The sequence below is a fragment of the Macaca fascicularis genome, chromosome 3 (assembly GCF_037993035.2).
Source record: "Macaca fascicularis isolate 582-1 chromosome 3, T2T-MFA8v1.1".
Taxonomy (NCBI): Eukaryota; Metazoa; Chordata; class Mammalia; order Primates; family Cercopithecidae; genus Macaca; species Macaca fascicularis.
Window position 1 is genome coordinate 13388565 of NC_088377.1, and position 26034 is coordinate 13414598.

The 26034-nt window shown below is 40.4% G+C and overlaps 1 protein-coding gene across 17 annotated transcripts in view; it reads left to right on the top strand.

Annotated features, from left to right (window-relative positions):
• Window positions 1-26034, top strand: part of GART (phosphoribosylglycinamide formyltransferase, phosphoribosylglycinamide synthetase, phosphoribosylaminoimidazole synthetase) — a 39339-nt gene that overhangs the window by 9360 nt on the left and 3945 nt on the right. For 14 of the 17 annotated variants that reach the window (XM_005548782.5, XM_065540936.2, XM_015446887.4 and 11 more), the window contains 14 exons: window positions 1412-1523; window positions 2317-2385; window positions 2997-3122; window positions 4836-4923; window positions 5161-5246; window positions 5430-5598; window positions 8486-8717; window positions 11235-11329; window positions 12268-12377; window positions 12727-12925; window positions 15648-15899; window positions 16120-16272; window positions 22009-22215; window positions 23223-23360. In XM_005548782.5, coding sequence (XP_005548839.3) covers window positions 1412-1523; window positions 2317-2385; window positions 2997-3122; window positions 4836-4923; window positions 5161-5246; window positions 5430-5598; window positions 8486-8717; window positions 11235-11329; window positions 12268-12377; window positions 12727-12925; window positions 15648-15899; window positions 16120-16272; window positions 22009-22215; window positions 23223-23360 — 2036 coding nt within the window. Of the gene's footprint in view, window positions 1-1411; window positions 1524-2316; window positions 2386-2996; window positions 3123-4835; window positions 4924-5160; window positions 5247-5429; window positions 5599-8485; window positions 8718-11234; window positions 11330-12267; window positions 12378-12726; window positions 12926-14380; window positions 15202-15647; window positions 15900-16119; window positions 16273-22008; window positions 22216-23222; window positions 23361-26034 lie in introns of all 17 variants that reach the window. The other 3 variants (XR_012432040.1, XR_012432039.1, XM_074034077.1) reach the window with 3 other exon arrangements.

The window sequence follows — 26034 nt, forward strand, 5'->3', positions numbered from 1 at the left end:
AAATTAAATAAATATACAGGTTACTTCTGTGTTGAAAATGTAATGCTAGGTCCTTAGGCTGTCACAAGATTATGGTAAAATAATTATGGAAAAAGCTTTCTCAATAAATATTATGTGGGTTGTCTTTTTCCAGAACCAAAATAAAATGGGATTCTATGCATATAGAGTTTATACGATCTTGTGGCCTTGCAGGAAGGTGACATGTTTAATAAAATCTGAGTAGCTCCTCGGGGGTAAAATACACTTGGTTCTGCAGTTTTGCTCTCTTTTCACAGCCATGTTTTTGGTTTTTGGGTCCCCGCCCCCACCATCCCCCCAGTCTGAGACGGGGTCTCTTTCTGTCACCCAGGCTGGAGTGCAGTGGTGTGATCTTGGCTCACTGCGACCTCTGCCTCCTGGACTCAAGCAATCCTCCCACCTCTGTCTCACAAGTAGCTGGGACAATGGGCACACACCACCACTCCCAGCTAGTTTTTGTATTTTTTATAGAAGGCTGAGTTTTACCATGTTGCCCAGGTTGGTCTCAAACTCTAGAGCTCAAGAGATCCACGTCCCTCTGACTCCCAAAGTGCTGGGATTACAGGCGTGAGCCATCACACTAGGCCTCACAGCCAGATTGACAAACACGGTGGCATCTTACAACATAAAGAACATTGATTTTTTTTTTTTATCATAAATAATTAACCAGAGTGAGTAATCATCACTTGGTCATCTGCCACCACTATTGCAATTTTAGATTTCAAAATTAAGCATCCTTTGTTCTCTACTACGTGGAAAGCATTGAGCAATTAATGAGTGTTAGTAGACACATGCCTTTGCCCTTTTTTTGTTGACATTTCTGCTACCTGGTATGTTTTCCTTTCAGTTGTATCAGTTTCATTTTTTTCCATTCATATCCTACAGAGTTTCTTAAACACTGAATATTATCATTTCCTAGTAGCCAGATGCCTTGAGCAAGTAACAGTTTTGTTACTTACTTTGGGTAAGTCTCCTTCCAGACCCCCAGGCCCACTTGATAATTTAGTATGTGTACTCCCAGAAATGGTCTGTGTATGCTTGTTGTTATATAGCTGCATTTTCTACTTGAATGAGAGTACTGTTTGCTACTTTGTATCTTAGAGATTATACCATATGTACTCTATACACCTATTCTTCAAAGATATTGCCTATATAATCTCATGATAAATGAAAAAAGCAAAGTTATAGGTACTGTATGATTACAACTATAAAGAAATATGTAGGGGAAAACATCCTGGTGGGAAGTACATCAAAATGTGTTGAAATGATAAGTAATTTTTTTCATTCTGCTTTTCAGTCATTGCTATAGCGTATCGTTACAAAATCCCACAGCATTTTAAAATCTTGAGTTGTAGCATTTTGTTGGATGTTGAAGATTACTCTGTCTTTACAGTGCAGACTTCCCTGCTTTGGTTGTGAAGGCCAGTGGTCTTGCGGCTGGAAAAGGGGTGATTGTTGCAAAGAGCAAAGAAGAGGCCTGCAAAGCTGTACAAGAGATCATGCAGGTAGGCTGAGTCTTTTGAAAAAATTTACCTTTCTATTCATACTGAATAAATACCCTTTTAAGTTTAAAAAATGTTCCTCACAATAAGGAAAATCTATTTTGCAAACACATGGGTAAGTTATTTTTTATAATTCCATATGTTATAATCCATCTCTACAAAATAGTTATTACAGATTTACATGGTAAACTAAACCATGATTGTATTATTTTGAAGTAAATTGTAACATCCTTTGTTGTCTGCCACTGAAAGAAAATCCTCAGACTCTAAAACATATAAATAAATTATGTCCATCCGTGAGGACAAAAGTATTTGTCCCATGTGTCCCGGGTCTAAGAGAAGTAACTTAATGAATGAATATGCTTTGTCTTTCGTGATCGATCTTTGTTGTTGTGGGTTTTCTGTCCTTGTAGAAATCTACTTTCACAGGCATTCTTTAGTATAGTTATTACAGCCAAACATGTATAATTATAATCAGAAGTGAGGATTAAGTGGTGATAATGAAAACATCTGTTTTTCCCATACGTTATTTGAAACTGGATCACCAAATCTTCAGGAGAATATTAGAGATATGTTTATTCCATCTATACCAGTGTTTGCTACACTATTGCCACATTAAAAATAGGAAACATTTATATGTTCCCTTTGAGTCTTTCTGAAAGGGAAAGAAAAATTGCAGTACTCACTGGTTCATAATACAAATGCTAGATAATGCTAAAAGTCAACTAAGTAAATATTGAAAACTTACCAAACCTCTTTTTTTTTAAAAAAAAAAAAAAAAAAAACTTACAATCAGGAGAAAGCCTTTGGGGCAGCCGGAGAAACAATTGTCATTGAAGAACTTCTTGACGGAGAAGAGGTGTCTGTATGTATATCCATCTTTTTGGCTTTTATAGTGTGTAAGAAGCTGTCATCTGACCTATGTACCCCAGAAAAGACTTGATATACTCTGGTTGCTTCATCTAGAAACGTAAACCCAGCAGTTACAAAGGAATTTGTATACTTTTATTGTTGGGGGGTGCAAATGAAAAAAGAATTGATCCTCTGTTAGTCATCCCTAGTGTGTTAGTGGGGCACTTGGACTTATATCACACATTATTGAGGTTCTGAATTAATTCAAACATTCATGCTTTTTCTTTCACATACAGTTTATTGCAAAATAAATAAAGTCACCTTAAACCAAGTTTTAATGCCTGGAAACTTAAAGTGGCGAAAAGGTTGAAATCTTTTACTTTGAGAGTAGCTTGGTTTTTTTCTAACTTACCCAAAAATTACAAATCCTTCAGAAGTTGAGTACATTGTGATTCTTGATGTATGTAGCTTAATGTTATTGATGTTTTAGTTCATTTTTCTGTTTAAAAAAAAAAAAAAAAAACTTTTCCTCAAAGAACTAAGGGACATATAGTTTGCGTTACTAAATTTCTTTTTTTACTTTTTCACAGTTAACATAAATGGACTATTTTGTTTTCTTTATAGTGTCTGTGCTTCACTGATGGCAAGACTGTGGCCCCCATGCCACCGGCGCAGGACCATAAGCGATTACTGGAGGGAGATGGCGGCCCTAACACAGGGGGAATGGGAGCCTATTGTCCGGCCCCTCAGGTACTTCCTGAAGACTCTGCTGAAGTCTTGTAGTAGTTTGATTTTCTCAGAGAACTCTTAGATGATACTTTATATTTTGTTTTGTTTTCTGTTTGTTTGTTGCTATAAATTGTTACTAATCAGCAATTAAATGAAGAGTATCTTTTCTGGTCTCTAAAAATAACTTTTCCTAAAAGCCTTTTTTGAAGAACCAAAATAAACCAATCTGTAGTGTGGATTGAATAGATCCTCCTATTCCCTCCTCTCTACACCCAATTTTTAACACATGGGAGCCTGTTGTGGTCTTGGATTCATCTTTGGATATCCGTGGTTCAGCACAAAAGTGTTGTCTGTGTGTATCTGTGTGTATGTGATGTGAATTGAGAACCAAGTCAGATCAGAATTTGTTCTGATCTTTCTACTTCATAACAGAGAACACGTTTCCAAACAATTTCTGCACAGTTTTTGTTATTGTTTTTTGAGACGGAGTCTCGCTCTGTCACCAGGCTGGAGTGCAATGGAGAGATCTTGGCTCACTACACCCTCCACCTTCCGGATTCAAGCAGTTCTCCTGCCTCAGCCTCCCGAGTAGCTGGGACTACAGGCGCACACCACTACGCCAGGCTAATTTTTGTATTTTTAGTAAAGGTGGGGTTTCACCATGTTGGCCAGTGTATGGTCTCGATCTCTTGACCTTGTGATCTGCCTGCCTCGGCCTCCCAAAGTGCTGGGATTACAGGTGTGAGCCACCACGCCTGGCCTTCTACACAGTTTTTATTAGGAATTTGTGTTCTTGGCATATATTACCAGTAGGTTAGCAATCCAGAAACTCATCTGTTCTTTTCATTGATGATACTCATAATTGTTTGTGCTAATATAGTGCCCCTTTACATATTTTTCTTGCTTAAAAGATTAAAAATAGGCTGGGCATGGTGGCTCACACCTGTAATTGCAGCACTTTGGGAGGCCGAGGCGGGTGGATCACCTGAGGTCAGGAGTTTGAGACCAGCCCGACCAACATGGAGAAACCCCGTCCCTACTGAAAATACAGAAATTAGCCAGGCACGTTGGCACATGCCTATAGTCCCAGCTACTCCGGAGGCTAAGGCAGGAGAATCACTTGAACCCAGGAGGCAGAGGTTGTGGTGAGCCAAGATTGCACCATTGCACTCCAACCTAGACAATAAGAGCAAAACTCCACCTCAAAAAAAGAAAGATTAAAAATAAACTTCTTTTTTTTTTTTTAAAGACTTCATAAGTATAGGCCAGCCAGGCATGGTGGTTCACACCTGTAATCCCAACACTTGTATTAAAACTACCATTTGGTAATAGTGGATTCTAGGAACTATCTCGGGGTCTAATTTTTACAATTATATTCATAAGTCCAGATTCTTAACCTATATAGGCTTATGAAATATGCAGCATATACTGGGAAAGATACAAAGAAGCCTTAGGGTAGGAGAGAACTTCTTTCATTTCTGTTAGGTTTTGGGAAATTATTTTTGGCTAGTTCTTTTAAAGGTGTGTGTTCTTGAAAATCATAAAGCTAAAATACCTACTTGATGTCATTGTGAAGGTTGAGAAAGTTTAAATCTTTCAAGTTCAAAGTGCTCAGCCTGTTTCAGGTAGTAAAAAAATGAGTTATCCTCATCATCCCCTTCTGTTGTCCCATGTAATACCTCTTAGACTTTTTAAGTTACCTGTTACATTTAAGTGTTTCTGCATGTTCTCCAGGTTTCTAATGATCTATTACTAAAAATTAAAGATACTGTTCTTCAGAGGACAGTGGATGGCATGCAGCAAGAGGGTACTCCATATACAGGTAGGCCCACTCACGTTACTATGGAAGCCACCTGTAGAGTAACTTTGCACTTTTGATAAAACTTATTTTCCATTCTCTTTTTTTCATCAGTTTTTAATGGACCATTTTTTTAATGTTTATGATTTTTCCTAAACTTTGATTATTAGAAGTTTATGTAGTAGATTTTATATTTGTAATACAGTGTCTTCATTATCGATTTTCTTTCTCTCTCTCTTTTTTTTTTTTTTTTAAATGAAGGTATTCTCTATGCTGGAATAATGCTGACCAAGGATGGCCCAAAAGTTCTAGAGTTTAATTGCCGTTTTGGTGATCCAGAGTGCCAAGTGGGTAAAAATATCGAAGTATTACTTAGTAGAAGATACGTGTTATTTTAATCTTGGAATTTATCAGCCTGGAAGTAATTACCTTTGGGAAGTTGGTGCAAGTTCTGCTAGTACCCCAGTGAATACAATGTTTAAGAAAAACTAACATTTATCTCACCTGCCATGTGGATTATGTTTTTCCAGGTAATCCTCCCACTTCTTAAAAGTGATCTTTATGAAGTGATTCAGTCCACCTTAAATGGACTGCTCTGCACATCTCTGCCTGTTTGGCTAGAAAACCACACCGCCCTAACTGTTGTCATGGCAAGTAAAGGTTATCCTGGAGACTACACCAAGGGTGTAGAGATAACAGGTGAGTGTCAGGGAGCAAGAGGGTGGAGTACAATGTGACAAGTGCCAGCACCACAGCAGACCTCCCTCCCACACTAAGGCTTGCTCTTGATAAGAGTGTGAAGCCATCAGAAACCTTTCAGAGGGTCCTAACCTAACCATGTTGCTTATTGGATATGTGTGTTCAAATATCCACAATTACTATATTCAAAGAACCGTTGATTTTCCTTCCTGTGCAAGGAAGACATAAGTGGCAGAACCATATCTCCAGAGTGTCACCCAGTGCAGCCTTCCACCTGCCTAGAGCCAGGGTAATAATGAGATTCTCTGAGAGTCAGAGGGACATTAGTGCAAAGTATATCAATAAGATACATTTTGGAGATTAGGACTCTGAATTATCACAAATGCATACAGTCTTGTGTGGTTTGACACCCAGTTTACAGTGCACCCCATAGTCACTTGGATGGTAAAATTCAAATAGTTTCAGTTTGTCCTTTTTTTTTTTTTTTCTCTTTATAGTAGGTGAAAAATCTCGTTAAATGATGTTAAATCTAAGGTCCAGTGCCGTAAGTCCAAAGGCAGACCTCTGTAACCCCTAGCAGGCTATAGTTTGGCCACTCTCAGTGCTCCAGTAGTGTATTTGGGGGTTTCCTTTTTTTTTTTTTTTTTTTTGAGATGGACTCTAGCTCTGTCGCCTAGGCTAGAGTGCAGTGGTACGCTCGGCTCACTGTAACCTCCCCTTGGGTTCAAGTGATTCTTCTGGCTCAGCCTCCCAAGTAACTGGATTACAGGTGTGCACCACCAGGCCCAGCTAATTTCTGTATTTTTAGTAGAGATGGGGTTTCACCATGTTGGCCTGGCTGGTCTTGAACTCCTGACCTCAAGTGATCCGCTCACCTCGTCCTCCCAAAGTGTTGGGATTACAGGCGTGAGCCACCGTGTCCAGCCTCCAATAGTGTATTTAATTCAACAACCCCATAAACTGTCTTGCCCAGACACCAAGTCCATTGCCTTATGAATCCCATGCATGGCAGCTAGGCAGTTAGGAACTGATTGCTTTTGAATATGGACAAAGAAAGAAATGGGCCAGAACCAAGATCCCTTGCATTGGTGAAATTTCCCTAAGATTAAAATAACAAGTATGTGATAGTTATACCAGAGCAATATTGAGTTTTACTGATACTGGCAGGCAGAGTAGCCATTCAGAATCACTAAATGGCTTTCTGTTGTAAAAACACTCACGGAAGATGTATATTAACAAACTACCAAATAGGACGCCGAGAAGAGAAATAGAGATGGAAAAAGAAGACCACTGGGAGATAAAAGAATGTTTTTCTAAAAATTAAGAAAAAGTGTTATCTTTATATAAACTGTCCCCTTTGGCCACTTTAGAATTTAGAATACATAGTCTAATAATATTTTAAGTATAAAGCTGTATCTGAGAGCTTAAAATAATTCAAAATACAATGAAGCGGTAGGAATTTGGGGCTGACCCCAAAACTTAAGCCGAGTTTGTCTTAAAATGGTACAAGTGTTATATTACTGAAAAGATTACTTATGTTTTGCATTTTACTGATCATATTGGTTATATTTAAAAGAAAGAAACTTAAGTCTCATGGTCTGGTTAAAAAAAAAAAATTGAAAAAGAAAAAAGAAGCAGCTTTAATTGAATAACTATGATGAAAACAAGTTCCTTTACAGGCCAGGCACTGTGGCTCACACCTATAATCCTAGCACTTCAGGAGGCTGAAGCGGGCGGATCACTTGAGGTCAGGAGTTCGAGACCAGCGTGGCCAACATGGTGAAACCCTGTCTCTACTAAAAATACAAAAACAATTAGCCAAGTATAGTGGTGCATGCATGTAATCCTAGCTACTCAGGAGGCTGAGGTGACAGGATGGCTTGAACCCAGGAGGTAGAGGTTGCAGTGAGCTGAGATCGCACCACTGCACACTCCAGCCTGGGTGACAGAGCATCTCTCTCAAAAAGAAAAGGAAGTTCTCTTAGTCTTAAGGAAAAGATTAATGTGATCAGATGCAGGATTTTTCATTCTTCCTCATTAAACAATTGCTTTTATAATGAGATTTACGATAACACGAGAATTTAGGTTGTCATCCTAAAATAGCAGACAGTTCTTAGGAGAAAGATCTATTTACTATTATATTGCATTAAGACCTGTCAGGGCCGGGCGCAGTGGCTCACGCCTATAATCCCAGCACTTTGGGAGGCCAAGGCAGGCAGATCAGAAGGTCAAAAGATTGAGACCATCCTGGCCAACATTTTGAAACCCCGTCTCTACTAAAAATACAAAAAGTATCTGGGCACGGTGGTGCATGCCTGTAGTCCCAGCTACTCACGAGGCTGAGGAAGAATTGCTTGAACCCAGGAGGCAGAGGTTTGCAGTGAGATCGCGCCAGTGCACTCCAGCCTGGCAACAGAATGAGACTCAGTCTCAAAAAATAAAAGAAGACCTGTCTGATAGGGAAGGTTCTTTTAAGTGAGATAAAGATCTTTAATTTTTAATTTTTATGTATTTATTTATTTTGAGACAGGGTCTCACTCTATTGCTGCTTTTGGAGCAGTGGTGCGATCACACCTCACTGCAGCCTCAAACTCCCAAATTCAAGTGATCCACCTCAGCCAGTGTGTGCCACCACACTTGGGTATTATTTATTTATGTACGTATGTATGTAGAGGCAAGGTCTTGCTCTGTTGCCCAGGCTGGTCTCGAACTCATGGACTCAAGCAATCCTTGCCTCAGCCTCCCAAAGTGCTGGGATTAGAGGCCTGAGCCACCGTACCTAGTCAAGTTTTAGAAAAGAGAAAAAACTTGTGGAAATTATAAATCACTTCACAGTGTGAAATACCATTGCTATTTCAAATCATATGTCAAATATGCTCTCTTCTAGGGTTTTCCGAGGCTCAAGCTCTAGGACTGGAGGTGTTCCACGCAGGCACTGCCCTTAAAAATGGCAAAGTAGTAACTCATGGGGGTAGAGTTCTTGCAGTCACAGCCATCCGGGAAAATCTCGTATCAGCTCTCGAGGAAGCCAAGAAAGGACTAGCAGCTATAAAGTTTGAGGGAGCAATTTATAGGAAAGACATTGGCTTTCGTGCCATAGCTTTCCTCCAGCAGCCCAGGTAAAACTCTAAGCAAGTTAGCTGTAGTGCCATTTCAGAAACTGGCCTAAATGGCTATGTAGAACACTTCATTGACCGTATAATAAGTCATTCAGTATTCTTTTCTCTCTATGGGACTGATATGATCTTGGTTTGTATTTTGTTTGAATCAAAACTGGTTACAACAATATTCAAATTAAATGGGAAAAACTTCATGATAGCTTAAGTTTGGAAAGTTTAGCAAAATCACAGTGGTACTGATTTTTATTTATTTTGTATTTTTTTAATTTTTAACTTTTTGAGACAGGATCTCCCTCTGTCGCCCAAGTTCTCATGCCTCAGCCTCCCAAGTAGCTGGGACTGCAGGCGCAGGCCACCACACCTGGCTAATTTTTTTGTATTTTTTGTAGAGATGAGGTTTCACCATGCTGCCAAGGCTAGTCTCAAACTTCTGGGCTCAAGTGATCCTCCTGCTTTGGCCTCCCAAAATGCTGGGATTATAGGCATGAGCCACTGCACTTGGCCTGATACTGATGTTTATTCCTTGCTTTATCACATAGTATTGTATTTGAAACATAGTTCATGGTTTTATCAAAGAACTCGAGATGAGAATATTGGTCATCTAACTTTGCAATTTGATTTGATTATACTATAAATTTTGACAGTCTCATTTTATTGCGTTTGTATCTGTTACTAAAATGTATTTTTTGACCTCTTACTGATGCATTGTTGGTATGTACAAACTGTTGACTTGTAAAATCAATAAAGTCTTAGTTGGAAATGGGTATTTTGATTTCTTTCTTTCTTTCTTTCTTTTTTTTTTTTTTTTTGGAGACAGTTTTGCTCTTGTCACCCAGGCTGGAGTGCAGTGGCGTGATCTCGGCTCACCGCAACCTCCACCTCCCGGGTTCAAGTGATTGCCCTGCCTCAGCCTCCCGAGTAGCTGGGATTACAGGTGCCTGCCACCGTGCCCAGGTAATTTTTGTGTTTTGGGTAGAGATGGGGTTTCACCTTGTTGGCCGGGCTGGTCTCGAACTCCTGACCTCGGGTGATCCCTGCCTCAGCCTCCCAAAGTACTGGGATTAACAGGCGTGAGCCACTGCACGTGGCCTGATTTCTTAAAAATATATCACATTTACTATTGTTCATGAAGTTCATTTACGGATAATGAATAAATTTTAAGACAAAATTTTTTACCAACTTAATTCAAGCTATACTGTTACCAAGAGGCAGATACTGTAAAGTTTAAACATTTTCCAAGAATCGAGAACATTAAAATGCCATGCTAGAAATTTATTTTTCATTTAAAAATGACTAGAGTCCATTGAAATGACCTGTTTGAAGGGACTGCAATCTCAATTCTAGTCTGAATTATTTAAGTTATAAAGATGGAAAAATTGAAATGCCACAGTGTTAGTTGCTACCGGAGAAAGAGTTTTTTAAAATCAGTCTTTGTTTCCTATCTGAGAGTGACCCTGGGCTGCTGTCTTTATTTGAGTTAACTGCCAATGCACTCAACTGTATTCTGGCACCTTGTTTTTTTAATTATTATTATTATTTTTATTTTGTATGCTTTTTAAAAAGACACTTCTATAAAAGCAAGCCAGCTTGTTTTTAATAAAACACATATTTATTCATGTATCACTGCATCCCAGCAGGCCAGAGTTCTCATTTTTGCAAGTGAAGACTACAAAATCTGCAGTGTCATTCACGGATTTGATCTCTAAATGTGCTGCTCCAACTTGTAGGTCTATACAGAAGGAAATGTGATGCCCTGAATATCTTTGCCTGGTTTTGCTTTTGTCATAGTGTTTCTTACTGTCCTCAGCTATTAGGAAACAGATACAGTTATATATTATTGCAATTAAGAACTCAGTTTATTTAGGGATACTTTGTGTACAGTTTTTACAAACCTGATTTTCATTTTTTTGACTTGATTAGGCATTCCTCTTGTTCATACCAAAAGTAAACTGAGAAAAGTTGTAGCAAAATATCAGTATGTCTACTTTTAAATAGATGGTTGCTAGGGTCTGGGGGTAGTGGGGAATGGGGAGTTATTTAATTGGGACAGAGGTTCAGTTTTACAAGATAAAGGGTTATGGAGATGGATGATGGGGCTGGGTGCATAACATTATCATTGTATTCAATACCATTGAACTTAAAAATGGTTAAGATGCTGAACTTTATGTTGTGTATATTTTACCTTAGTAAAAAAAATAGTTTAAATCAGTATGTTTAGCAGCCTGTGAGAAGTACTTCTGGAAGAAATAGGTGATTGAGTTAGAATAGCGGTTCTTGGGGATGATGTAATCAAATCAGCTGGGGAGATTGTTCAAACTTGTTTCAATTCCCAGAGCCTGCCCTAGACCAGTTAAATCAGAATCTGTATAGATGTGGGCCCAAGCACTGACTTTTAAAAATTTTAAGCACTTTAGGGGATGTGAAAATCACTGGGGATACCTTCTGCTTTAAATAATATTTTAAGATTAAAATAATTTTCCCTGGTGTTTAGGTGATGACTTGTTTTTAATTCTTTAGGGGTTTGACTTACAAGGAATCTGGAGTAGACATTGCAGCTGGAAATACGCTGGTCAAGAAAATTCAGCCTTTAGCAGAAGCCACTTCCAGATCAGGTCAGTGATCCTATACTTTGCTAATTCATTAACGTTGATATACATTGTGAATGGATTTGGGTTTTATATTTAACAGGAATTTTTCCAAAGTAATATTTGGTTACTGTAAGTTTTGCCCCGCTTAAGCCAAACCCAGTCTTCTGCTTTCTTATCTTTAATATTAAGGAAAGTGTTTATCATCTGTGATGTTAAACTCAAAAGGATATGTATGCTCCTTTACTCTTTTTTTTTTTTTTTTTTTGAGATGGAGTCTTGCTCTCTCTCCCAGGCTGGAGTGCAATGGCACCATCTCGGTTCACTGCAACTTCTACCTCCTGATTTCAAGCGATTCTCCCTCCTCAGCCTCCCGAGTAGCTGGGATTATAGGCACCCACCATCATGCCTGGCTAATTTTTGTATTTTTGTAGAGACATGATTTCACCATGTTAGCCAAGCTGGTTTTGAACTCCTGACCTCAGGCGATCCGCCCACCTCAGCCTCCCAAAGTGCTGGGATTACAAGCGTGAGCCACCACATCTGGCTGGTCCTTTACTATTTAATTACTGTCTTAATCAATTCTTTGAGCACATGGTGCAGTCTCTCATGCTCAGGAAGGGCATCTCTTGTTTCAGCCATTCTTATGAAGAAGTGGTATGTTTATATGTTATATAAACATTAACATATTGTATGTATGTTATATAAACATATTAACAACATATTAACATATTGTATGTTAATATGTTTAACCTATTAACATGTTACATATTAATTAAATGATTACATTCTCCCAGTTGATTTGATTATGTCATTTCTGAGAACAGCTGTTTCAATCATCTATTTCTTCCAGAAGTATGTCTCAGGCTGCTAAATATACTGATTTTTTTAAACTAGTAGACATTTAAATCATTACACGTTTAATCTATTAAAATGTAGCAAGTAATTAATTTCCTCTCCAACAGGCTGTAAAGTTGATCTTGGAGGTTTTGCTGGTCTTTTTGATTTAAAAGCAGCTGGTTTCAAAGATCCCCTTCTGGCCTCTGGAACAGATGGCGTTGGAACTAAACTAAAGGTAATCAGACACCTTTGTGAATAAAGGCCTTTTATGAAAGATAAGAGGACGTTTACTGTATGTCAAATATATATTTTTCTTCTCTTGACATAATATGAGCTAAAAAGGACCATACCAAATAACCATGTAAAATGGCTAAAATATCTGCACATTTCTAATAACAAATTATTATTTAGATTATATTTGGATGGAAAGGTACTTTAGAGGATAAAGGGATACTTTTAGAACAAGCAGCTTGTCAGAATTTCGTGTTCTTTTGTTTTTAGGTGTTAAAAGCAGCTAGCCAAATGGATAAGATACAATTTTGAACTTATTCCCTAATGTGGATGTTTATATTGTTCTTATATAGATTGCCCAGCTGTGCAACAAACATGATACCATTGGTCAAGATTTGGTAGCAATGTGTGTTAATGATATTCTGGCACAAGGAGCAGAGCCCCTCTTCTTCCTTGATTACTTTTCCTGTGGAAAACTTGACCTCAGTGTAACTGAAGCCGTTGTTGCTGGAATTGCTAAAGCTTGTGGAAAAGCTGGATGTGCTCTTCTTGGTATGACCAGCCATTTTAATCAATAACATATCTTTCTTATTGTATTTTAGCCCTATGTAAAAATGTGATTGGTGCCAATATAACTAGCAAGGGAGACTGTATATCACAAGATGCAGCAAATGAAATATAGGTAAAACTACTTGAATTAAATTTAGAGCCTGCTACCTTCAAAGCCCTCCTCAAGGGTTTGTCCACTAGACCCGTACTCCTAAACTGTCAGGCCTTATCTTTCTTCCCAATTTTTGGCCACCTTTTAACATCCGCATCAGTCTCAGTAGCCTCCTCAACAAACAGGTCTAGGAGTTATTTCCTCCTTATTGGCCCTACGGTAGAGGCAGATGGGTTCCTGGCATTCCGGATCTTAACTAAAGCCAAATTTTCCCATAGAGTGACATAAATAATATATGCCCAAGTTTTATAGAAGTATCTTTAACTATACATGAAATATTTGAGCAAAATGAATCTATAGGTTGATCAAGAAACAAACCAACCACTTTTTTTTATTTAAAAAAAAAAAGGGTCTGTCTCTGTCACCTAGTTTGGAGTGCAGTGGTTCAATCACAGCTCACTGCAGCCTTGACCTCCTGGGTTCAAGGGATCCTCCTGCCTCAGCCTCCCAAGTAGTTGGGAGCTACAGGCATGTGTCACCACACCCAGCTAATTTTTGTACTTTTTGTAGAGATGGGGTTTTGCCATGTTGCCCAGGCTGGTCTTGAATTGCTGGGCTCAAGCTATCTGCCCATCACAGCCTCCCAAAGAAACTGCCTCTTTTATATGACCATTTCAACCAGAAATTGTGCCATCTTGCATCCCCGCATGTGTGCACCTAATCTCAGCTGGTCTACCCAAGACCCCTTGAGCACCACCCTAGTCCTCCACATGACCCTTTTCCACTCTGACAAGATGAAAGAAACAACCAAACTAGAGGCACAATTATGTATTGATGGAAAAGGAACAAAAAGAAGGTGGCTCAGCTACAGCAGATGACAAAAACTTCAGTTCTCCTTAAGAAGTTAAGGGTAGGCCGGGCGCAGTGGCTCAAGCCTGTAATCCCAGCACTTTGGGAGGCCGAGATGGGCAGATCACGAGGTCAGGAGATCGAGACCATCCTGGCTGACACTGTGAAACCCCGTCTCTACTAAAAACTACAAAAAACTAGCCGGGCGAGGTGGCGGGCGCCTATAGTCCCAGCTACTCGGGAGGCTGAGGCAGGAGAATGGCGTGAACCCGGGAGGCGGAGCTTGCAGTGAGCTGAGATCCAGCCACTGCACTCCAGCCTGGGTGGCAGAGCGAGACTCCGTCTCAAAAAAAAAAAAAAAAGAAGTTAAGGGTAAACAATATCTCTGGTATTGAAGAGGTGAGTATGTTTACAAATGAAGGACCAGTGATCAACTTTAACAACCCTCAAATGCTGGTAGCATTTCTCTGGGGCAGTAAACACTTTCACCATTACAGGCGATGCTGAGACAAAGCAGCTGACAGAAATGCTACCAGCATCTTAAACCAGCTTGGTGCAGACAGTCTGACTAGTTTAAGGAGACCAACTGAAGCTCTGCCCAAACAGTCTGTGGATGGAAAAGCACTGCTTGCTACTGGAGGGGATGATGATGATGAAGTTCCAGATCTTGTGAAGAGTTTTGATGAGGCTTCTAAGAATGAGGCAAACTGAATTGAGTCAACTTCTGAAGAAGAAAAAATGTGAAGTAACTAGGAGCTGCTATTCTACATTATGACTGCTTTCTAAAATTGTTTATGGATCTCATAAAACCTAGATCTCTAATATTTTAAGCCCCATTCCCCTTGGACACTGCAGCTCTTTTTAGTTTTTGCTTATATATATATTTTTTTCTTTTTGAGATGGAGTCTCGCTCTGTGGCCCAGGCTGGAGTGCTGTGGCACAATCTCGGCTCACTGCAACCTCCACCTCCCGGGTTCAAGCAGTTCTCCTGCTTCATCCTCCCAAGTAGCTGGGATTACAGGCATAAGCCACCACACCTGGCTAATTTTTGTGTTTTTAGTAGAGACAGGGTTTGGCCATGTTGGCCAGGATAGTCTCGAACTCCTGACCTGATCCACCTGCCTCAGCCTCCCAAAGTGCTGGGATTACAGGTGTGAGCCACCACGCCCAGCCCACAATTTATTCTTTGTAGCTAATTAAGCTAAAGCAGCCTGGGAATAAAGTTTGAAACAAACAAAAATTGCCTTTCAACCACCATTTAGAACACAGTTTCTAATTTGGAGTCTGCCTATACCTTACATCTTGACGTGATATAATTGTAAGTAAAATGCTATACTTTTTAAGCTAGGGTGTTTGGAGTTGGGCAGTCCTGGTTAAGTCACTTCTTTAAGGCTGTACCATCAGCTGAAAAATGGACTGATTATAAAGATCAAATATATATGAAACAATTTTGAAACTAAACAGTTATAGAAATGATGTTATATTCAACTGAGCATTCATTCTGTGAAAGCAGTGGTGTTTGGAGGCTGCATACATGCTTGCAGAGGTGTTACCTAATCTCACCCTTTGTGGAAACGAGCGCTATTTCTCCTGAAATCTTGCTTGGTGGAAAGTTCTGTTAGACAGCTGGTAGAGTACATTTTCTTAAATGTTTGCGGTACATAGCCATGTGTTAATTGTTCATGTTAAGAGTAGCCTGTGCCACTGTTTCCTAGACAGATTTATAGATACTCTGATTTGTTTGCTCTTGTCTTATCCCACCAGGAGGTGAAACAGCAGAAATGCCTGACATGTATCCCCCTGGAGAGTATGACCTAGCTGGGTTTGCCGTTGGTGCCATGGAGCGAGATCAGAAACTCCCTCACCTGGAAAGAATCACCGAGGGTGATGTTGTTGTTGGAATAGCTTCATCTGGTCTTCATAGCAATGGATTTAGCCTTGTGAGGAAGATCGTGGCAAAATCTTTCCTCCAGTACTCCTCTCCAGCACCTGATGGTTGTGGTGACCAGACTTTAGGTAAACTCCCTCATGTTTAAACTGTCCTGCTTGGACATGTCTGAGGAAGGAAGCATTTAGTGGTTTTAGTCTCTCATTACTTAGAGCTAAAAGGGAGTGAATTACCTTGGTTTGCTACTTGGTCATTATTGTAGAACTGGTGTCATTCTCCAGAGTTGATTTTTATGTTTTGGTTTTCTATTCAAAGGCTAAGTTTTTATCTTCTCTCTTCAACATACAGGGGACTTACTTCTCACGCCAACCAGAATCTACAGCCATTCACTGTTACCTATCCTACGTTCAGGACATGTCAAAGCGTTTGCCCATATTACTGGTGGAGGATTACTAGAGAACATCCCCAGAGTCCTCCCTGAGAAACTTGGGGTAGATTTAGGTAAGATCACTAAAACAAACTTCTGTTCAGAAAATTGCTAAGGAAAAAAATGCATTGTGCGAGAAAACTATGGGTAGTTAGTGTACACATGATTACACATGGAAAATTCTTAATCATTGGGGGTTTTGGGAGGGAAAAACTCATTGACCCTTTTCTATCTCCTTTTGCTTCATTATCTGTATTTATAAGACATAAAATATGGTCATGTAATTGGTTTACATAAAGTTGAAGTACTCTAAGCAGATCCTCCAAGGGGATTGGTAACTTCAAGCTCTATTAAGGTGGAGCCCTACACACCGGGAAAGGAAATGTTAGCTATTAAGTAATCCATATGCAAGATAAAAAGCACCTAAACCAAGGCATAGAGAAGGGAGGCACATTGGAGAATCATTTTATGCTTAGAAGTAAAAAGAAGTCTCAGGTTTCTAGTTAAGCAGGTGAGTAGGTGATAACATCATTAACATAGGAAGAGTAAGTTTGGAGTAGAAAGTTTTTAAATCTTCAGTGTGTTTATTCCAAGGTGACTGTGAGCAGAAGTTGAAGTCAGGCTGAAGATAAATTGGGTGGTTATTTGCACATAGTAATAGTTATAGCCAAGAGAATGAGGGAGACCAAAAGGTTGTTTCTCAAAGTAGAGTGACTGTAAAGAACAGTCCAAAGCAGAGGGTAAACCATGTAAAAGTATTATCATCAAATCAACTTGCATTTTTTCTTTTTTTTTTTTTTTTTTGAGACAGAGTCTCACTCTGTAGCCCAGGCTGGAGCGTAATGGTGCGATCTTGGCTCACTGCAAACTCCACCTCCTGGGCTGAAGCACTTCTCCTGCCTCAGCCTCCCATGTAGCTAGGATTACAGGCACCCACCACCACGCCCAGCTAATTTTGTATTTTTAGTAGAGACAGGGTTTCACCTTATTGGCCAGGCTGGTTTCGAATTCCAGGCCTCAAGTGATCCGCCCGTCTCAGCCTCCCAAAGTACTGGGATTACAGGCGTGAGCCACCACGCCCAGCCCCAAGGTAGGATTTTAACGTGACACTGGTCCATAGTGTCAGGTACAGCACAGATATCTAGAATAAGCACTAGAAAAAGACTGGTGTATTTTAGAGTTAGGTCGAAAGGCAGTTTGCTGGACATAGATACCACCCACTAGATTGTTGTGGCAGAGTTGTGGAGACAGTGGGTAGAGATTTCTGTTTGAAGAAACATACTGGTAAAAGGGAAGTGGAATAATTTTATGCATGCAGCAAAAGTGAGGGACAGAGTCCTCCCTCCCTGTGTTTTTGTTTTTGTTTTTGTTTTGTGATGGAGTCTTGCTCTGTCACCAGGCTGGAGTGCAGTGGTGCAATCTCGGCTTAGTGCAACCTCCGCCTCCTGGATTCAAGTGATTCTCTTGCCTCAGCCTCCCAAGTAGCTGGGACTACAGGCGCCCACCACCACACCCGGCTGATTTTTGTATTTTTAGTAGAGGCGGGGTTTCACCATGTTGGCCAGGATGGTCTAGATCTCTTGACCTAATGATCCACCCACCTTGGCCTCCCAAAGTGCTGGGATTACAGGCATGAGCCACTGTGCCTGGCCCCTCCCTTCCTTGTTTTTGTAGAATAAAGTCAGAGAAACTTTTCCAGCTATAGTCAACTAATACACATTGGCTTGAAGGAGTAGAAACTGAGGGAGTTTACATAAAATAACTTCCCTGTGAAGTATTAGTGAAATGAGCAGGCCTGGGATGGAGCTTGAAGAGAGAAGTAGATAAAGCAGTCAAGGTCAAACAGGAATGAGACAGCGAGCAGGACTGAAGGCACAGGTGAAGCTGAAGCTGCTCATGTAGTTTTTCTCCCAGAGTAAAAGCCTGTATATAACCTTGAAGCAAGAACAGAGAAAAATAGATTGGTTAGGTTGATCCAGCTGAAGTAAGCAGGTATTGGGGTCATTCATGGGGGAGAAGCAGTCAGAGAGAGAGAGGTGAGTAGGTTTGGTGAGCTAACCCAAGAGTCAGCGTATGTGAAGCTCGGAGAGAACTGAAGAGTCAGAGGTAGGTTGTGTGGAAGTGAGGAGATCAGCAAGGGAAGCTGGGAGAGTCGTCCCAGCTGAAGACGGGATTTCAGCCTAGTCAGGGAAGCAAAACAGACAGGCCAGGCCAGGCTGAGTGGAGTCTCTTCCAGGTCCATGGACTGAGCATAGTAAGGAGTTGAAGGATTCATAGGAGGGTGAAACTAGGGGTTTAAGACCTTCTTGGGTAGAAATGCTTTCTGATGAGCATATATAAGAACCTTAATAAGTTTTTCATTCATCATCCTTTTCAAGTAGTTAAAAACAGTGGCCTGCTGATGAATGGGGAAAGGAGCAGGACTGATTTGTGCATTTGCCAGTTTCTGTGGTATAAATACTCCCATCATAGCTGCTTTAAAAATGGCTGTTTAACAGTCTCTACAAGCTGGCTCTAGCACAGCACTAGTTAAAAACAACATAGTAGTCACCTCATTAAGAAACTGAAAGTTGATACAGCCATATTCCTGAAAGCAGTTATATTTTGAGTTACACAAATGTCTGTATTCCAGTAAAAGCCATTGCACAACTCCTTGCATCCAGCCTCTAAAGTTTCTTCCAGGAATCATACTTTGACAACAGATTAAGTAAGGGCTTCTGGGGTTTTTTTGTTTGTTTGTTTTTTATTGAGACAGAGTCTCACTCTGTCGCCCCAACTGGAGTTCAGTGGTGCGGTCACAGCTCACTATAGCCCCAACGTCCTAGGTTCAAGTGATCCTCCCACCTCAGCCTCCTGAGTAGCTGGGACCACAGGTACACACCACCACACTTGGCTATTTTTTGTATTTTTAGTAGAGACGGGGTTTCACCACAGTGCCCAGGCTGATCTCAAATTCCTTGGCTCAGAGCAATCTGCCCACCTCAGCCTCCCAAAGTGCTGGGATTACTGGCATGAGCTACCACACCAGGACAGGACTTTTTGACATTAAAATTACAACTTACATTATTCATGAAGTACTTGTTTATTTATAGAAACCAGACTCTTAGTCTGTCAATGTTTTTTCCTATAAATACTTTGTAAAACTTCACTAAAACAAGATCATAGTTTGGTAATCTGCTACTTGCCCTGCCATTAAATATATCATCACTATCTACCTGTCTTAGTAGCATCATTTTTAATAACAAGTATTCCATTTTATAGATGTACCATTATTTAGTTTTAAGTTGCTATTGACTTTTAACTATTGAAAGCATAGTGAACAATGTAGTTACTAAATCTTCTGAGAGCTTAACTATTAAGAGTGGACATTTCCCAGCTACTATAAATGGAATTGAATCTAAGAGTCATAGACATGTGATTCATTTTTATGTTTATTTTTATTTAATTTTAATTTTTTTTTTTTTTTTGAGACGGAGTCTCGCCCTGTCACCCAGGCTGGAGTGCAGTAGCGCAATCTCGGCTCACTGCAACCTTCACCTCCTGGGTTCAAGCGATTCTCCTGCCTCAGCCTCCCTAGTAGCTGGGATTACAGATGTGCGTCACCACGCCCAGCTAATTTTTGTATTTTCAGTAGACACGGGGTTTCATCATGTTGGCCAGGCTGGTCTCAAACTTGTGACATCATGATCCTCTGGCCTCGGCCTCCCAAAGTGTTGAGATTACAGGCGTGAGCCACCACACCCGGCCTCATTTTTAAAATTGTATCAATTCCAGGCTGGGTGTGGTGATGGCTCACCCCTGTAACTCCAGCACTTTGGGAGGCTGAGGTGGGTGGATCCCCTGAGGTCAGGAGTTCAAGACCAGCCTGGCCAACATGATGAAACCCTGTCTCTATTAAAAATACACACACACACACAAAAAGCCAGGTGTGGTGGCACATGCCTATAATCCCAGCTACTCAGGAGGCTGAGGCATGAGAATAGCTTGAACCCAGGAGGCGGAGGTTGCAGTGAGCCGAGAGATCACGCCATTGCACTCCAGCCTGAACGACAGAGAGAGACTCTGTCTCAAAAAAAAAAAAAAAAAAATTATCAACTCCAAAGTATTAAAAAACTGATCATCAGCTGAGCATGATGGCTCATGCCTATAATCCCAGCACTTTGGGAGGCTGAGGCAGAAGAATTACATGAGCCCAGGAGGTCTAGACTGGGCAACATGGTAAGACCCTGTCTCTACAAAAAAAGTTTTTTAAATAGCCAAGCATGGTGTCGCATGCCTGTAGTCCCAGCTACTCAGAAGGCTGAAGTGAGAGGATCACTTGAGCCTGGGAGATCGAGTGAGGCGTGTTCATGCCACTGCACTCCAGCCTGGGCAACGGAGCCAGATCCTGTCTCAAAAAAAAAAAAAGACCGGGCACGGTGGCTCATGCCTGTAATCCTAGCATTTTGGGAGGCCGAGGCGGGTGGATCACAAGGTCAGGAGATTGAGACTATCCTGGCTAACATGGTGAAACCCCATCTCTACTAAAAATACAAAAACTTAGCTGGGCTTGGTGGTGGGCGCCTGTAGTCCCAGCTACTCGGGAGGCTGAGGCAGGAGAATGGCACAAACCCAGGAGGTGTAACTTGCAGTGAGCCGAGATTGCACCACTGCACTCCAGCCTGGGCGACAGGGCAAGACTCCATCTCAAAAAAAAAAAAAAAATCCAATAGATAAACCAAATAAATAGGCAGAACTGATCGTAAACCTTATTATTTAATAAAAAGCTAAGTTCACATTGGCTTCCCTTTCTTAAGAGCATCATAAATAATTTAATTTGGTATAGTTTTTTTTAAAAATCAGATCCCATAATCATAGATCCCGAAGAACTATCCAGATTCTGTTTTAAATTCAGAAATGTTGTGTGTGTGTATATAGGCCTTTACCTAAAAATTTTTATTAGAGATTTTTGTTGTATTATTTGTGATAAGAGAGAATGTACTCTTTTTCTTTTTCTTTTTTTTTTTTTTTTTTTGAGTTGGAATTTCGCTCTGTCACCAGGCTGGAGTGCAGTGGCGCCATCTCGGCTCACTGCAACCTCCACCTCCAGGTTTAAGCGATTCTCCTGTCTCAGCCTCCCTAGTAGCTGGTACTACAGGCACGCGCCTGGCTAATTATTGTATTTTTAGTGGAGAAGGTATTTCACTATGTTGTCCAGGATGGTCTCAATCTCCTGACCATGTGATCCGCTTGCCTTGGCCTCCCAAAGTGTTGGAATTACAGGCATGAGCAATCGCGCCCACCGAGAGAATGTATTCTTATAGCAGACCTAGGAAGTCTAAATTTTAAAATGAATGAGAGGGAGAGGGTGTTGATCTGCATTCCATTAGCATAACTTTTCCTGAGTAGTGTATGCATTTTCTCTAAATAAGTAGACAAGCCATCTAGTTTTGCATTGTACTTTGGGTGCATTTTGGTCATCGCAAAGACTCAGCCAAACATTCGCAGAAGGATGGTATACTGGCCTTTGCTGGAATTCAGCTACTAGCCTTATCTAATCCACTAGGGAATGTCTAAGGGTCTAGTTCGTTAATGTAGCACAAAACCTCATTCAATTGTAAGTACTGGCCAAGTGTGTCAACAAAAAATGTTCTTAATGTCTAAGGTACCAGTGGATCCCCAAATAAAAAGTTCTCAGAGGCCAGTTTATAGTTTTACTCTACATAAAATAGCAGAGCCTGATTATAATTTCCATATCTTTGAATATGTACATACTTTTGTACTCTGTGTGAGAAGGTAGGAAAAATCAAACAATTCATGTCTATTTTCAGATGCCCAGACCTGGAGGATCCCCAAAGTCTTCTCATGGTTACAGCAGGAAGGACAACTCTCTGAGGAAGAGATGGCCAGAACATTTAACTGTGGGGTTGGCGCTGCCCTTGTGGTATCAAAGGAGCAGACAGAGCAGATTCTGAGGGATATCCAGCAGCACAAGGAAGAAGCCTGGGTGATTGGCAGTGTGGTTGCACGAGCTGAAGGTACTTGCTCCTTATTAATTTTTAGGTATATAATTTTAGCTGTATAATATTAGCTATACCTCAGCCTTGCCTCACAAGCTTTCTGCCCACCTTTTAGTGCAGCCATCGCTATGGCAACTATCTTTACACAGATGTAACATGACAGCACCCACCCCAGCAATACCACATATCTCTTCATTTCTACCTCAGAACTCTGAGCATTCATGCATGCACAACCACACCCAACAGGATCACTTCCCAAAGTAATCTCCCCACACACAAGACCTCATGGTTCTGCTTTGTCACTCAGCTCAGTTCAAGGAATAGCGAGCACCCTGACAAGTACTGTATCAGTCAGGACTCTGCTAGAAGTGCTAGAACTTGGCAGAGGGGCAGAAAATCCACTCAGATTCACTAACAAAGATGTCACATGCTCGCTTCGGCAGCACATATACTAAAATTGGAATGATACAGAGAAGATTCACAAAAATAAAAAACAGAAAAAAAAGAGTCAGACCTTGTTGACTTCACCTATATCTGCCTTTCTTTCCTCTATTGTGTAGGATTCATTTTCAAGCAGGTTCTCCAAATGCCAGAAAGATAACATGCTTCAGCTCACATTACAATAAAAACATCCCATATCAAGTCTTTAAATGGTTTTGCTAGGTCACATGCTTATCCCCCAGACCAGGAGGTCATGGCACTACTGTGGGTGGTCTCACTAGGAAGATTTGGGGAATAGGGGCAGAATACTGGCAGGCAGTTGTATATATCCACTATGTGCTTCAAGATAGTGATGTGATCTGTAGCTTTTAGTTGAAGTAATTACGTATGTTCACCTTTTGGAAGTTTTTATGAACGAATAGTGTTAAGTGATACAAAGGTGTTGTTCATTTTAGTCTTTGCATTATCTTATTTTCAGGATAAAATAAATATACCCTAAAGTTTTCATAAAGTATTTTTCTTTCCATTATTCCTGTTAATTCACAATTGTTCTTTACTTATTTATGAATATGTTTGGAATGAAGGTTCTCCACGTGTGAAAGTCAAGAATCTAATTGAAAGCATGCAAATAAATGGGTCAGTGTTGAAGAATGGCTCCCTGAAAAATCATTTCTCTTTTGAAAAAAAAAAGGCCAGAGTGGCTGTCTTAATATCTGGAACAGGTGAGATATGGCTTCCTCTTCACTGTAGAGCTGTTGACTGCCCTTCCTTTCCTCCCTGCACTTTTTGAGATTGTAAGGATACTCTCGGCAGAGTCTAGGGACTGCAGGGAATCATGAGGGTTGTCTTTGTCTTTTCAGCATTCTTAGGCTTTCCACTTTTCTTAGGAATTTGAGACCGCTCCCAAAGAAAAAAGTAGAGGATTTCAGAAAGCCGGTTAAAGAGAAACCAGAAAAGATTGAAGTTCCAGCTCATTTTGTATCATAGCTTTGTTGTTGAAAAGTCTGAAAACAGTTGAGGAATTTTTATTGTTATATTATTAAGAAGAAGTAGTTTATGTTTGACCTTTATGGATAAAGGGGTAAAGTAATGAGTATTGTATTCTCTCAGATGGATGTAGCCTGATTTTTTTCCCTCTATTGTAAGTAACATTGCTATGAACATTCTTGCAAATATTCAGTATGTTCTTAAATGCGTATCTGATTTTTTTTTAATTTGATGGCCAAGATCATCATGATTCTTTTTGAGACAGTCTTGCTATGTTGCCCAGGCTAGAGTACAGTAGCTATTCACAGATGCAATCATAGTACACTGCAGCTTCCAGCTGTGGCCTCAAGCAATCCTTCCACCTTATTAGCTCGCCGAGTAGCTGGGACTGCAGGCATGCAGCACCACACCCAGCTCTGATATTTCTTCAGGATTCATTCCCAGAAGTTTAATTGCTTTACAAGTCGATCTTAAGGTTTTAATGTATTTTAGGCCCAAGTTGATAATAAAGCAAAGAAACTATTGTAAGGTGCAGCCATAAAAAAGAATAAAACCACATCATTTGCGGCAATATGGATGGAACTGGAGGCCGTTATCCTGAGTGAACTGCCTCAGAAACAGAAAACCAGATGTTGCATGTTCTCATGAGTAGGAGCTAAACAGTGGGTACATGTGGACATAAAGATGGAAACAATAGGGCCGGGCGCTGTGGCTCATGCCTGTAATCCTAGCACTTTGGGAGGCTGAGGCAGGCAGATAATGAGGTCAAGAGACCTAGACCATCCTGGCCAACATGGTGAAACCCTGTCTCCACTAAAAATACAAAAATTAGCTGGGCGTGCTGGCGCACGCCTGTAGTCCCAGTTACTCTGGAGGCTGAGACAGGAGAATCGCTTGAACCCGGGAGACGGAGGTTGCAGTGAGCCAAGATCGCACCACTGTACTCCAGCCTGGCGACAGAGCAAGACTCCACCTCAAAAAAAAAAAGAAAAAGAAAAAAGAAAAAGATGGAAACAGTAGACAAAACAGGGAAGTGTGGGAGAAGGGGTGAGGGTTGAAAATTTTTCTATCAAGTATAATGTTCACTATTTAGGTAATAGGTACACTAGAAGCCCAATCCCCACCATTATACAATATTCCCATGTACTAAACAAGCGTGTGTACCCCTGAATCTAAATGTAAAAAAAATTTTTTTAAAGAAACTATTGTAATGGTCATAGCATAGTGGTTCTTGAGAGGGTCAATTTTTCTTGCTTAATTAAGCAGCTTATTTCTCATCAGTCAGTTTTGACATAATGTTATACTGTTTCTACTACAGTGCTAGATCATAAGATACAATATTTGTAGGAGCAATTACATATCCTAAACCACATCATCTGCAGCAATATGGATGGAACTGGAGGCCATCCAGGAATATCCGTGCTTTTCACAATCTATTAATCCATTATCCCAAGAGGAAGGGAATTTTTTTAATTTTTAATTTTTATGAGTTCATGGTAGGTATATATATTTATGGGGTACATGAGATCTTTTGATACAGCCATACAACCTGTAATAATCACGTCCCGGTATTCATCACTTCAAGCATTTATTCTTTCTTTGTGTTACAAACAATCTAGTTATATTATTTCAGTGTGTTGTTTGTTTGGTTTTTTGAGATAGAATCTCACTCTGTCGCCCAGGCTGGAGTGCAGTGGCACAATCTTGGCTCACTGCAAACACTGCCTCCCAGTTTCAAACGATTCTTCTGCCTCACCCTCCTGAGTAGCTGGGATTACAGGTGCCTGCTACCATGCCGGGCTCATTTTTTGTGTTTTTAGTAGGGATGGGGTTTCGTCATGTTGGCCAGGCTGGTCAGGCTAGTCTCGAACTCCTGACCTCAGGGTGATCCACCTGCCTTGGCCTCCCAAAGTCCTGGGATTATAGGCGTGAGCCACCGCGCCCAGCCTCTTTCAGTTATTTTAAAATGTGTAATATATTATTGTTGACTATAGTCACCCTGTTATGCTACCAAACACTAGATTTTGTTCGTTCTAACTATATTTTTGTACCCATTAGCATCCCCTCTCCCTGTCTCTCCCAGTACCCTTCCTGGCCTCTGATAACCATCATTGCACTATCATCATGAGTTCAACTGTTTTAATTTTTAGCTCCCACAAGTAAGTGAGAACATGTGAGGTTTGTCTTTCTGTGCTTGACTTATGTCACTTAACTTAATGATCTCATGTTCCATCCATATTGTTGAAAATGACAGGATCTCATTCTTTTTTATGGCTGAATAGTACTCCATTATGTGATGTACCACATTTTCTTAATCCATTTGTCTGCTGATAAACATTTAGGTTGCTTCCAACTTGGCTATGGAGAATAAACATGAAACTGCAGATATCTCTTTGATACACTGATTTT